At 43.5% G+C, this 14,523-nt stretch overlaps 1 protein-coding gene across 1 annotated transcript in view; it reads left to right on the top strand.

Annotated features, from left to right (window-relative positions):
• Window positions 1–13,252, top strand: part of btbd3b (BTB (POZ) domain containing 3b) — a 40,282-nt gene extending 27,030 nt beyond the window's left edge. Inside the window, exons 3-6 of the mRNA XM_038990275.1 lie at window positions 6,628–6,746; window positions 11,099–11,300; window positions 11,950–12,144; window positions 12,617–13,252. Of these exons, the coding sequence (XP_038846203.1) occupies window positions 6,628–6,746; window positions 11,099–11,300; window positions 11,950–12,144; window positions 12,617–13,252 (1,152 nt within the window). The remainder of the gene's footprint in view (window positions 1–6,627; window positions 6,747–11,098; window positions 11,301–11,949; window positions 12,145–12,616) is intronic.
• Window positions 13,253–14,523: the final 1,271 nt, after the last annotated feature.

The following is a 14,523-nucleotide window of genomic DNA, read 5'->3' as shown; positions in this document are numbered from 1 at the left end:
TGCTGGACCCTGGGGACGCACATTAGGCCTAGTGCGTGGTGCCGGAACTGGTGGTACCGGGCTGAGGACACGCATCTCAGGGCTAGTGCGGGGAGCAACAACAGGACGCACAGGACTCTGGGGACACACAGGAGGCTTGGTGCGTGGTGTAGGCACCGGTGGTAAAGGGCTGGAGACACGCACCATAGGGCTAGTGCGTGGAGGAGGCATTGGTGGTACTGGGTTGGGGCGGGGAGGTGGCGCCGGAAATACCGGACCGTGCAGGCGTACTGGCTCCCTTGAGCACTGAGCCTGCCCAACCTTACCTGGTTGTATGCTCCCCGTCGCCCGACCAGTGCGGGGAGGTGGAATAACCCGCACCGGGCTATGTAGGCGAACCGGGGACACCATGCGTAAGGCTGGTGCCATGTAAGCCGGCCCGAGGAGACGCACTGGTGACCAGATGCGTTGGGCCGGCTTCATGACATCCGGCTCAACGCTCAATCTAGCCCGGCCGATACGTGGAGCTGGAATGTACCGAACCGGGCTATGCACGCGTACAGGAGACACCATGCGCTCTACTGCGTAACACGGTGTCTGCCCGTACTCTCGCTCTCCACGGTAAGTACAGGGAGTAGGCGCAGGTCTCCTACCTGACTTCGCCACACTCCCTTTAAGGCCCTCCCCAATAAATTTTTGGGTTGTACTCACGGGCTTCCAGCCTTGATTCCGTGCTGCCTCCTCATATCGCCTCCTCTCGGCTTTAGCTGCCTCCAGCTCTTCACGAGGGAGGCGATATTCTCCCGGTTGTGCCCAAGGTCCCTTACCATCCAGTATCTCCTCCCATGTCCATGAATCCTGTGTAGGTGGGTCCTGTTGCCGCTTGACACGCCGCTTGGTCCTAGATTGGTGGGTAATTCTGTCACGATCGTCTTCCTGTGAGAGATTGGACCAAGGCGCAGCGTGTGCAAAATACATCTTCTTTTATTTCAGAAGAGAGAAACAACAAGAAACTAACAACTATACACAAACTAACAAAATAACAAACTGACGACCGTGAAGCTATATAAACAAAATGGTGCTGACACTGACCACTACACAATGACATAGACAATTACCCACAACCAGCTAAAGCCTATGGCTGCCTTAAATATGGCTCCCAATCAGAGACAACAATAACCAGCTGTCTCTAATTGAGAACCAATTCAGGCAACCATAGACTTTCCTAGACACCTACACTGAACACTAAACCATCTACTCTACTTAACCCCCTAAACCATACAACACCCTAGACAATACAAAAACACATACTTCACCATGTCACACCCTGACCTAACTAAAATAATAATGAAAACAAAGATAACTAAGGCCAGGGTGTGACACATAGAATGCCCTCCTTGTCTCTCAGATCGTTCAGAGCTTTGTGGAAGATACATGTGGCACTGATGTTTAGGCTGAGGTATTTATAGTTTTTTGTTGTGTGCTCTAGGACAACGGTGTCTAGATAGAATTTGTATTTGTGGTCCTGGAAACTCAACCTTTTTTTGGAACACCATTATTTTGGTCTTACTGAGATTTACTGTCAGGGCCCAGGTCTGACAGAATCTGTGCAGAAGATCTAGGTGCTGCTGTAGGCCCTCCTTGGTTGGCTGACAGAAGCACCAGATCATCAGCAAACAGTAGACATTTGACTTCAGATTCTAGTAGGGTGAGGCTGGGTGCTGCAGAATGTTCTAGTGCCCTCGCCAATTTGCTGATATTTATGTAGAAGATGTTGGGGCTTATTTTTATCGTATGTAAAGAATCCAAGCAGTACATCTCTCCACAATAGTGTAAAATCTTCATAAATGTGTTCAATTATAAATCTACTGATGTCTTGCCACAGTTTTATTACATGAATACAATGCCAAAAAAGATGCAACACTGTTTCTGGGTGGTCATTACAAAAGGAGCAATTTGACTTGATGTTTTCCTTAAACTTCTTCATATAGTGGTTGGCAGGATAATATTTATGAATAATTTTAACTTTTTATGGCTGCAGGGGCAGTATTGAGTAGCTCTGGTTAAAGGTGCCCATTTCAAACGGCCTCGTACTCAATTCTTGCTCGTACAATATGCATATTATTATTACTATTGGATAGAAAACACTCTCTAGTTTCTAAAACCGTTGGAATTATGTCTCTGAGTGGAACAGAACTCATTCTACAGCACTTTTCCTGACAGGGAGTGAGATTTCAGAAATCTTGGCCCCTGGTCCCAGGTCAGTTTTAAGGTCCCTGTAAATGCTATGAGGATACAAACACTGCCTACGCCTTCCTCTAGATGTCAGTAAGAGGTGACAATTTGAATGGAGTCGATTGCGCAATCAGGGCCTGTATAAAAGAGCACAAGGCGGAAGTAGCTTTCTTTTCTTCCTGCGCCTGACGCACGATGGACGTCGGACTGGCTCTCTTTCCAAGCTTTGGTTTAGCCACTTCTAAATCGCCGGTCATGTTTTTACTCGTTATAGGTGTTAAAAACATCATAAGGTAGTTAATTTAAACCGTTTTATAGCAATTTATATCCGTTTAGTGCGATTTTGAGGCATTTCTTTGTGATGCACTTTGAACGGCTGGGCACGTTTCCAGTACATGCCGAACGTTAGTGGCCATTTCGACAGGGCAAGAGGACATCTTTCGACCAAAAGACGATTAGACCGGAGAAAGGATACATTGCCCAAGATTCTGATGGAAGATCAGCTCATAGTAAGAAATATTTAAGATGATAAATCGTTGTTCTGTAGAAAAATGTTAAACGCATATTCCGCCATTTTTTTTGGTATAGCTTCGCTTGGCGAACCCTGTATTGCACAGTAAGGATAATTTTAGAAATGTAATTCAGCGATTGCATTAAGAACTAATTTGACTTTCGATAGCTGTCCAACTTATATTTTTTTAGTCAAGTTTATGAATAGTTATTCATTAGACAAGATCACTGTCAAAGATGGCGCCCGACATTTTCAGGCCAGTTTTGCTACTATTCTCATTGTATAACCACGTTTTTTTGTGGCTAAATATGCACATTTTTGAACAAACTCTATATGTATGTTGTAATATGATGTTACAGGAGTGTCATCGGAAGAATTCTGAGAAGGTTAGTGAAAAAATTAATATATTTTGGCGATGATAACGTTATCGCTCTCTTTGGCTTGAATCAATGCTCGGGTAACGTTTGCACATGTGGTATGCTAATATAACGATGTATTGTGTTTTCGCTGTAAAACACTTAGAAAATCTGAAATGTTGTCTGAATTCACAAGATCTGTGTCTTTCCATTGCTATGCGCTGTGTATTTTTAAGAAATGTTTTATGATGAGTAAATTGGTAATACACGTTGCTCTCTGTAGTAATTCTAGTCGCTTTGGTGAGATTTGTGATGGTGGCTGCAATGGCAAACTATGATTTATACCTGAAATATGCACATTTTTCTAACAAAACCTATGCTATACAATAAATATGTTATCAGACTGGCATCTGATGAAGTTTTTTCTTGGTTAGTGGCTATTTATATCTTTATTTGGTCGAATTTGTGATAGCACCTGATGGAGTAAGAAACTGATGGAGTTAGAAAAGTGGTGTCTTTTGCTAACGTGGTTAGCTAATAGATTTACATATTTTGTCTTCCCTGTAAAACATTTTAAAAATCGGACATGTTGGCTTGATTCACAAGATGTGTACCTTTCATATGCTGTATTGGACTTGTTAATGTGTGAAAGTTAAATATTTAAAAAAAATATTTTTTGGAATTTCGCGCCCTGCACTTTGAGCTGGATGTTGTCATAGGTGTACCGACCTCGGGCTTGCAGCCATATTAAAGGAAACTTCCTTAATTTTGTTAACCAGTATGTGTGTGGCAACATCCAAACTTTTTTCCAACAGATATTATCAATAAATCCATTCCAATAAGGCATGACATAAGGTATAGATACAACATCCTGCTGAAACAAGGTTCGTATCGCTCTGTTGTTGAATGGACCAAAAGAGAAACAAATCTTTCCTACTGATGAGTCAACAGGGTCAATAGAAGGTAGGGTCAGGTCTTGACACGTTCCTGAATAACAGAGCAACACCTGAGGGAATGGCGTCTAAAACAATTGCAAAATCTTTAGGCTTTACAGGGACCTTGTAAAGAGATAAGAATTCCTTATAACTGAGTAAAAGGCCCTCTGTATTTACCAGTTGGCTCACCAATAGGATATTATTTCGGAACCAATTTTCTAAAAACAACGAAGGATTTTTATACAATATATCCCGATTATTCCTTATATAATATCTGTGTGGAGAAAAATTGTGTTTATGGACCATGACAAGAAAACCTGCCGATGAAAAGCAGAAAGTTTCACTGGAATTTTGTCAATATTATAATTGCACAACAACATGAAGTTAAGGCCACCAAAAGTAGAGATTCCTTAGAATTCTTCTTAGGAATTGTTTTATATATTAAAATTGATCTTAAAAGTATTATTTGAAGTAGTAAAGTCCAAAAAAATTCAGTCCACCATTCTCATAGGTGTTCATTACAACAGTCTTCCTAATGTAATGGGTACGGTTTCTCCAAAGAAAGTTGAAAAGCATCTGGTCTATCCCCTTGCTTATTTTACCGTCAAGATATAAAGATAGTATGCACCGTATGTTAGTCTAGAGATACCTTCAGCCTTGGTTATTAGGACTCTACCTTTAAAAGATAAGTCCCGCTGTAGCCATTGATGTAGCTTCTTCTGGCGTTTTTTAATAAGAGGGTTAAAATTTAGTAAGCCTCTAGACTTCTGATCCTTTGTAATGCTTATGCCTAAATATGTAAGTTCTTCTTTTACTGGAATACCATAATATGAAGGTGTCATTAAAAAAATAAAAATTTAACCGCACACTTGTTGTTTGTGTACATAGATTTAATAATGTTGAATGTTTTTCCCCCAACACCACTTTCAATCCATTTGTATAACAGACCCTCGTGCCAAACTGAGTCAAACTGAGTCGAAAGCTTTTTTGAAGTAAACAAAGCATGAGAAGACTTTGCCTTTGTTTTGGTTTGTTTGTTTTTTTCAATTAGTGTGTGCAAGGTGAAAACATGGTGTGTTGTATGGTGATTAGGGTGTGCAGGGTGAATACGTGGTCTGTCGTATGGTGATTAGGGTGTGCAGGGTGAATACGTGGTCTGTCGTATGGTGATTAGGGTGTGCAGGGTGAATACGTGGTCTGTCGTATGGTGATTAGGGTGTGCAGGGTGAATACGTGGTCTGTCGTATGGTGATTAGGGTGTGCAGGGTGAATACGTGGTCTGTCGTATGGTGATTAGGGTGTGCAGGGTGAATACGTGGTCTGTCGTATGGTGATTAGGGTGTGCAGGGTGAATACGTGGTCTGTCGTATGGTGATTAGGGTGTGCAGGGTGAATACGTGGTCTGTCGTATGGTGATTAGGGTGTGCAGGGTGAATACGTGGTCTGTCGTATGGTGATTAGGGTGTGCAGGGTGAATACGTGGTCTGTCGTATGGTGATTAGGGTGTGCAGGGTGAATACGTGGTCTGTCGTATGGTGATTAGGGTGTGCAGGGTGAATACGTGGTCTGTCGTATGGTGATTAGGGTGTGCAGGGTGAATACGTGGTCTGTCGTATGGTGATTAGGGTGTGCAGGGTGAATACGTGGTCTGTCGTATGGTGATTAGGGTGTGCAGGGTGAATACGTGGTCTGTCGTATGGTGATTAGGGTGTGCAGGGTGAATACGTGGTCTGTCGTATGGTGATTAGGGTGTGCAGGGTGAATACGTGGTCTGTCGTATGGTGATTAGGGTGTGCAGGGTGAATACGTGGTCTGTCGTATGGTGATTAGGGTGTGCAGGGTGAATACGTGGTCTGTCGTATGGTGATTAGGGTGTGCAGGGTGAATACGTGGTCTGTCGTATGGTGATTAGGGTGTGCAGGGTGAATACGTGGTCTGTCGTATGGTGATTAGGGTGTGCAGGGTGAATACGTGGTCTGTCGTATGGTGATTAGGGTGTGCAGGGTGAATACGTGGTCTGTCGTATGGTGATTAGGGTGCGCAGGGTGATTTGGTATGGGTATGGTAATTTGGTTAAAAAAAGTCAACTTGACATTTTTTTTCATTGTTTACATTGTTTTCGCTGAAGAAACGTACGAGTCTGCTTTTAATGATAATGCAGAGGATTTTCCCAAGGTTGCTGTTGACGACTATGTCCCACCGTAGTTATTGGGGTCAAATTTGTCTCCACCTTTTGCGGATTGGGGTTATCAGTCCTTGGTTCCAAATATTGGGGATGACGCCAGAGCTGAGGACGATGTTAAAGAGTTTTAGTATAGCCAATTAGATTTCGTGATCTGTATATTTTTCATTTAATTTAGGTGTTTTGTATTTTGTCCTGTAGTTCATTCAATGTAATTGGAAAATCCAGTGGGTTCTGGTAGACTGTAATAGTTGATTCCAAGATTTGTATTTGATCATGTTTTTACTATTTGTTCTTTGTTTTGAAAGATTGGAGAAGTGGTTTATTTTTACATCTCAGTTCTGTTCTTCATGTTGTTGTTTGTTTAGTGTTTTCCAAATCTCTCTCTCTCTCTCTCTCTCCTTAATTTATTTTCTCTCTGTCCAACAGTATGTTCTGGCTGTTGGCAGTTCTGTGTTCCATGCCATGTTTTATGGAGAGCTGGCGGAAAACAAGGATGAAATCCGAATTCCGGACGTGGAGCCTGCAGCATTCCTGGCCATGTTGAAGTAAGGAAGGATTCTACTCCGCTTTCTCTCACCCTCTCTGCTGTTTCTCTCTCTCTCACCCTCTCTGCTGTCTCTCTCTCTCACCCTCTCTGCTGTTTCTCTCTCTCTCTCACCCTCTCTGCTGTCTCTCTCTCACCCTCTCTGCTGTTTCTCTCTCTCTCTCACCCTCTCTGCTGTTTCTCTCTCTCTCTCACCCTCTCTGCTGTTTCTCTCTCTCTCACCCTCTCTGCTGTTTCTTTCTCTGTCACCCTCTCTGCTGTCTCTCTCTCACCCTCTCTGCTGTTTCTCTCTCTCACCCTCTCTGCTGTCTCTCTCTCACCCTCTCTGCTGTTTCTCTCTCTCACCCTCTCTGCTGTCTCTCTCTCACCCTCTCTGCTGTTTCTCTCTCTCACCCTCTCTGCTGTCTCTCTCTCACCCTCTCTGCTGTCTCTCTCTCTCACCCTCTCTGCTGTTTCTCTCTCTCTCTCACCCTCTCTGCTGTCTCTCTCTCTCTCTCACCCTCTCTGCTGTTTCTCTCTCTCTCACCCTCTCTGCTGTTTCTCTCTCTCTCACCCTCTCTGCTGTTTCTCTCTCTCTCTCACCCTCTCTGCTGTTTCTCTCTCTCTCACCCTCTCTGCTGTTTCTCTCTCTCTCTCACCCTCTCTGCTGTTTCTCTCTCTCTCTCACCCTCTCTGCTGTTTCTCTCTCTCTCTCACCCTCTCTGCTGTTTCTCTCTCTCTCACCCTCTCTGCTGTTTCTTTCTCTGTCTCACCCTCTCTGCTGTCTCTCTCTCACCCTCTCTGCTGTTTCTCTCTCTCTCACCCTCTCTGCTGTTTCTCTGTCTCACCCTCTCTGCTGTTTCTCTCTCTCTCACCCTCTCTGCTGTCTCTCTCTCTCTCTCACCCTCTCTGCTGTTTCTCTCTCTCTCACCCTCTCTGCTGTTTCTCTCTCTCTCTCACCCTCTCTGCTGTTTCTCTCTCTCTCACCCTCTCTGCTGTTTCTCTCTCTCTCTCACCCTCTCTGCTGTCTCTCTCTCTCTCTCACCCTCTCTGCTGTTTCTCTCTCTCTCACCCTCTCTGCTGTCTCTCTCTCTCTCTCACCCTCTGCTGTTTCTCTCTCTCTCACCCTCTCTGCTGTTTCTCTCTCTCTCACCCTCTCTGCTGTTTCTCTCTCTCTCACCCTCTCTGCTGTTTCTCTCTCTCTCTCACCCTCTCTGCTGTTTCTCTCTCTCTCTCACCCTCTCTGCTGTCTCTCTCTCTCTCTCTCTCTCTCTCACCCTCTCTGCTGTTTCTCTCTCTCTCACCCTCTCTGCTGTTTCTCTCTCTATCACCCTCTCTGCTGTCTCTCTCTCTCTCTCACCCTCTCTGCTGTTTCTCTCTCTCTCACCCTCTCTGCTGTTTCTCTCTCTCTCACCCTCTCTGCTGTCTCTCTGTCTCCTGTGTGAGTCGTGTTGTTCCTGCCCCTGTGTGGGTACGGAGTGGTATATAAGCTCAGTGTCTAACTCCCAAATGGTTCCCTATTCCCGTTGTAGTGCACTGCTTTAGACCAGGGTCCAATAGGGCTCCATAGGGGCACCGGTCGAAAGTAGTGCACTATGTAGGGTATTTCACCATGTAGGAGACAGTGGGGGCCATTTGGGAGGCATAAGTGTGTAGGAGTATACCAGCTGCTGCGTTACTGCAAAATGGATTAAACTCTGTGTTCCTGCCTCCAGCACTATATCTCTTCACTGTAGTTAATATCTATTTTTACCTTTCACATATTCCCAGTCCTCACACCAGTGTCAGAAAATACATTATTGTTGTGCTTACAAGATACATCTGAAATATGAAAACAAATGGTGTCCTCTACTGAATAATAACGTCCACAACACAAATGGCACCCTATTCCCTGTGTAGTGCACTACTTTTGACCAGGGTCCTATGCGGCGAATAGGGTGCCATTTGTGTTTGCGGACGTTGTCATGTGTTTGACCCTCAGCGCAGCCTGTGTTGTCCTCTCATGAATATAAATGTGGTGAAGGTAAATTAATCTGTACTGTAGCAACCTCTACCTAATACATACTGTCAACAGTTGCTCACGTATCTTTATACATCTGGAAATTATTCAAAGCCTTTTACTTATTCAAAATGTTGCTACGTTATAAACTTATTCTAAAATGGATTAAAAAATATATATTCTCATCAATCTACACACAATAACAAAGCAAAAACAGTTTATTAATTGTTAAAACAGAAAATATTCTGTTAATAATAATAAAATATGACATTTATATAAGTATTCAGACCCTTTAGTCAGTACTTTGTTGAAGCACCTTTGGCAGCGATTACAGTATCGAGTCTTCTTGGGTATGACGCTACAAGCTTGGTACACCTGTATTTGGGGAGTTTCTCCAATTCCTCTCTGCAGATCCTCTCAAGCTCTGTCAGGTTAGAAGGGGAGTGTTGCTGCACAGCTATTTTCAGAAAAAGAGATGTTCGATCGGGTAGAAGTCCGGGCGTTCAGAGGCTTGTCCCAAAGCCACTCCTACCTTGTCTTGGCTGAGTGCTTAGAGTCGTTGTCCTGTTTGAAGGTGAACCTTCACCCCAGTCTGAAGTCTTGAGCACTCTGGAGCTGTTTTTCGTCAAGGATCTCTCTATCCTTTAATCAGTTGATCTTTCCCTTGATCCTGATTATTCTCCCAGTCTCTGCCGCTGAAAAACATCCCCACAGTATGATGCTGCCAACACCATGCTTCACCGTAGAGATGGTGCCAGGTTTCCTCCAGACTTGATGCTTGGCATTCAGGCCAAAGATTTCAATCTTGGTTTCATCAGACCAAAGAATCTTGTTTCTCATAGTCTGAGAGTCTTTAGGTGCCTTTTGGCAAACTCCAAGCGGGCTGTCATGTGCCTTTTACTGAGGAGTGGCTTCCGTCTGGCCACTCTACTATAAAGGCTTGATTGGTGGAGTGCTGCACAGATGGTTGTCCTTCTGGAAGGTTCTCCCATCTCCGCTGATGAACTCTGGAGTTCTGTCAGAGTGACCATTGGGTTCTTGGTCACCTCCCTGACCAAGGCCCTTCTCCCCCGATTGCTCAGTTTGGCCGGGCGGCCAGCTCTAGGAAGAGTCTTGGTGGTTCCAAACTCCATCCATTTACGAATGATTGAGGCCACTGTATTCTCGGGGACCTTCAATGCAGCATATATTTTTTGGTCCCCTTCCCCAGATCTCTGCCTCGACACAATCCTGTCTCGGAGATCTACGGACAATTCCTTCGACCTCATGGCTTGGTTTTGCTCTGACATGCACTCTCAACTGTGGCACATTATATAGGCAGGTGTGTGCCATTCCAATTCCTGTCCAATCAATTGAATTTACCACACGTGAACACCTATCAAGTTGTAGAAACATCTCAAGGATGATCAATGGAAACAGGACGCACCTGAGCTCAATTTTGAGTCTCATAGCAAAGGGTCTGAATATGTACCGTAATTTCCGGACTATAAGCCGCTACTTTTTTCCCACGCTATGAACCTCGCGGTTTATACAATGACGCGGCTAATTTATGTTTTTTTTTTTTTCCACAAGATTCATGCCGCCAAAAAACTGAGCACCGTTACATAATGTGACGTAAATCGAGCGCGCTCAAACTTGCCATCATTCTGATTACGGTAGTCATTTTGTCACCCTCATCATGGCAAAGACACGGAGAAATGCATATGATGCAGCTTTCAATTTGAAGGCGATCGATCTGGCTGTTCGAAAAGGAAATAGAGCTGCTGCACGGGAGCTTGGCCTTAATGAGTCGATGATAAGACGTTGGAACTGTGCAGATCGCCACCGCAATGAAGTTTGACTTTCTTGGTAGGCTACTGTTTACTGCTATTTATTTTTTATTTTTGTTACAAGCCGTGTTTCGTTAAAGCCTATTTATTTTTGTTACAAGCCGTGTTTCGTTTAAAAGCCTATTTATTTTTGTTACAAGCCGTGTTTCGTTTAAAGGCTGTGTAAAGTTCATTTGTTTCAATGTACCGGTAGGCACTTGCGGCTTATAGACATGTGCGGTTTATTTATGTACAAAATACATATTTGTAAAAAATTCAGTGGGTACGGCTTATATTCAGGTGCGCTAAATAGTCCAGCAATTACGGTATGTAAATACGTAAATATGTAAATACGGTATTTCTGTTTTAGTTTTTAATCAAAATCTCTTAAAACCTGCTTTCAATTTGTCATTACGGGGTATTAGAACAAGGTTGTAAGTTAACAAAATGGGGAAAAAGTCAAGGGGTCTGAATGCACTTTATATGTATACACTGTCCTTATTGGTAATATGTTTTGTTGATAACCACATACCTGTCGACTAAACCAACTCCTCTACCTGTCCCCAGGTACATCTACTGTGATGAGATAGACCTGAGTGCTGACACAGTGCTGGCCACGCTCTACGCTGCTAAGAAGTACATCGTGCCTCACCTGGCCAGAGCCTGTGTTAACTTCCTAGAGACTAGCCTGTCAGCTAAGAATGCCTGCGTCTTGCTGTCACAGAGCTGTCTGTTCGAAGAGCCCGAACTCACACAACGCTGCTGGGAGGTGAGGGATGTTTATTTTATTTGGTTACTCCGGATCTGTTAGGTTAGGGTTAGAAAAAGGGTTATGTTTAGGGTTTGGATAAGGGTTAATGGTTAAGTTTAGGATTAGAATAAGGGTTAGGGTTAGGTTTAGAATAATTGTTAAGTTTAGGATTAGAATAAGGGTTAGGGTTAGAAAAAGTTATGTTTAGGTTTAGGATAAGGCTTTAGGTTAGTGTTAGGATAAGGGTTATGTTTAGGGTTAGGATAAGGGTTAAGGGTTAGGGTTAGAATAAGGGTTAGGGTTAGGTTTAGAATAAGTGTTAGTGTTAAGTTTAGGATTAGAATAAGGGTTACGTTTAGGATTAGAATAAGGGTTACGTTTAGGATTAGAATAAGGGTTACGTTTAGGATTAGAATAAGGGTTATGTTTAGGATTAGAATAAGGGTTACGTTTAGGATTAGAATAAGGGTTAGGGTTAACTCCATAGCATTCGATTCCAAGCCCAAGTCTAAGTCCTTTATACTTGAGTCCAAGTCCAGTGACGAGTCAGTTGGTAAAAAAATATTAAACTTGGCCCTTTAGTTATGGCCAAAACGATCTCTGTGTAGAACATTCAATGAATCATTCCAGACTCGCTACATTCTGCTGTCCTCCTCCATCCCACCAGGTGATTGACGCCCAGGCAGAGCTGGCCCTGCGGTCGGAGGGTTTCACTGACATCGACTCCCAGACACTAGAGAGTATTCTCCAGAGAGAGACCCTCAACGCCAAGGAGGAGGTGGTGTTTGAGGCAGCTCTGAGCTGGGCCGAGGCAGAGTGTCAGAGACAGGACCTCACCACCTCCATCGACAACAAGAGAAAGGTATTTCCGATGGTAGCTTTTGATCAAAATGTATCTGTTGAGTAAAGTACAAATTCTTGTACTGTCCTTAAGTACTTTTGAGTGTATCTGTACTTTACTCAAGTATTTACATTTTTCTGTAAATGTTTACCTATAGTTCGCTACATTCCTTGAAGACATACTTTATTTTTTTTATTTATTTACTTAAATTTCACCTTTATTTAACCAGGTAGGCTAGTTGTGAACAAGTTCTCATTTGCAACTGCGACCTGGCCAAGATAAAGCATAGCAATTCGACACATAGAACAAGACAGAGTTACACATGGAATAAACAAAACATACAGTCAATAATACAGTAGAACAAAAAAGAAAACAACAAGTCTAATATTCCCTTGCATTTCCCCTGACACACAAACATACTTGTTACTTTGTAAATACTCTTGTAGCAGAGCAACATTTATATGGTTCCTTTGTATACTGTTTCCTATTCAAGGTTCTGGGCAAGGCCGTTTTCCTGATCCGCATCCCCACCATGGCATTGGACGACTTCGCCAATGGTGCCGCCCAGTCGGGCGTCCTGACTCTGAATGAGACCAACGACATCTTCCTGTGGTACACCGCTGCCAAGAAACCGGACCTCCAGTTCGCCAGCCAGCCACGGAAGGGGTTATCTCCGCAACGCTGCCACCGGTTCCAATCCTGCGCCTACCGCAGCAACCAATGGCGATACCGAGGCCGATGCGACAGCATCCAGTTTGCCGTTGACAAACGCGTCTTCATCGCCGGGTTCGGACTCTACGGATCCAGCTGCGGCTCTGCAGAGTACTCAGCTAAGATCGAGCTCAAACGCCAAGGCATTCTCCTTGGACATAACCTGAGTAAATACTTCTCTGACGGTTCTAGTAACACGTTCCCTGTGTGGTTTGAGTACCCCGTGCAGATAGAACCCGATACGTTCTACACAGCTTCTATAGTTTTGGATGGGAACGAGTTGAGTTACTTTGGTCAGGAAGGAATGACAGAGGTGCAGTGTGGGAAGGTGACGTTCCAATTCCAGTGTTCGTCAGACAGCACCAATGGGACAGGAGTACAGGGGGGTCAGATACCTGAACTCATTTTCTACGCCTAAAGGAACACAATGAAATGGATTTTTACCATTACTGACTTTAGTGAAGTAGAGTAAAAAGTTGCCCCAAGTCGCTGATGTTGGATCAGTTTTACATTTGCCCCACTAGTAGTTAAGGTTAAGATTAGGGTAGGGGAAACTGATCCAAGATTTGTACCTAGAGGAAACGTCATCCCGGAGTGACTTTGATGCCCATGGAGATGTGTTTGTTTTTACAGCACTTATTACTGACTTTGGTTTGATGGGTGAAACATATCCATTGCGAGGACTGATTGAGAATGGATTGATCTAGATGGCACTTACTTTGCAAGTGATGGCTGTCATCATAGTGATGTGATATTATCCCAATGCTGACTTTGACAGATAATTTCCCTGTACGTTATATAAATATTATTTGTTTTCTCTCTTTCTTTATATGTGGAATTTTGGAATTTGACAATTCATGATTGAGAATTCCCAGCAAACAGGGGACATCCTGAGGACATTTCCATTAGGTCCCTTAAGGGTTTAGGCACAACGTTATCTCACAGACGCTCTGGGAACATTCTAAGAACATTGCATGATGGTCCCAATGGAACGTTCACTGGGGGACCTTTTTTCTAGTTGCCAGTTTGTCCCGGGAATGTTTTTAGGACGTTGTGTCATGGTCCTCTGGAGGTTTTGTCTACTTCACGGGGACGTCCCCGAGGATATTTTAAGGACATTCCTGGGACGTTGGAGGGTTTTTGTCACGCGATGGATTGACATGATCGTACTGACTTTTCAACATAACCCCACCTAGAAGTTGAACTCTCAACCGCTGGATTTACAGTATGCTGTGCCAAAAAGTCTGTAGATTGTCAAGTCCCTTACACATTCGTTACCTATAATATATCTTCTCTGCGCTTAGAAAAAAGAGTGCCAACTGCACTGCTATTTTAGCTATCAGTTAATCCGAATATTCTCTTATCCTTGATTTCATTTACTTATTGCAGAAATTTGAGGGTTTTCAATATAGTTGTCTAATGTTGGTGAGGCATGCCGTATTATTCTGACACTCCTTAATCACGATGATAAATGTAATACTTTTTTCTGAAATGTACTTTGAAGAGCAAAGTGTAGGAATACAGGTAATATCAGTCATTGACACAGACATGGTGGGGTAGCAGGACGATTGCAATGTGGTGAACCCAGAGGTTGTGTGTTCAAAGCCCAGGTGAGGACGTGCTGAATAATAATTTCTGTATGAATAAACGTACACAACGTAATAAATCTACGTCAAAGTGTGTCACATA

This window comes from Salvelinus namaycush, chromosome 4 (genome assembly GCF_016432855.1).
Source record: "Salvelinus namaycush isolate Seneca chromosome 4, SaNama_1.0, whole genome shotgun sequence".
Classification (NCBI taxonomy): domain Eukaryota; kingdom Metazoa; phylum Chordata; class Actinopteri; order Salmoniformes; family Salmonidae; genus Salvelinus; species Salvelinus namaycush.
The sequence above is the reverse complement of the archived record's forward strand: the minus strand, read 5'-3'. Positions and strand labels throughout refer to the sequence as shown.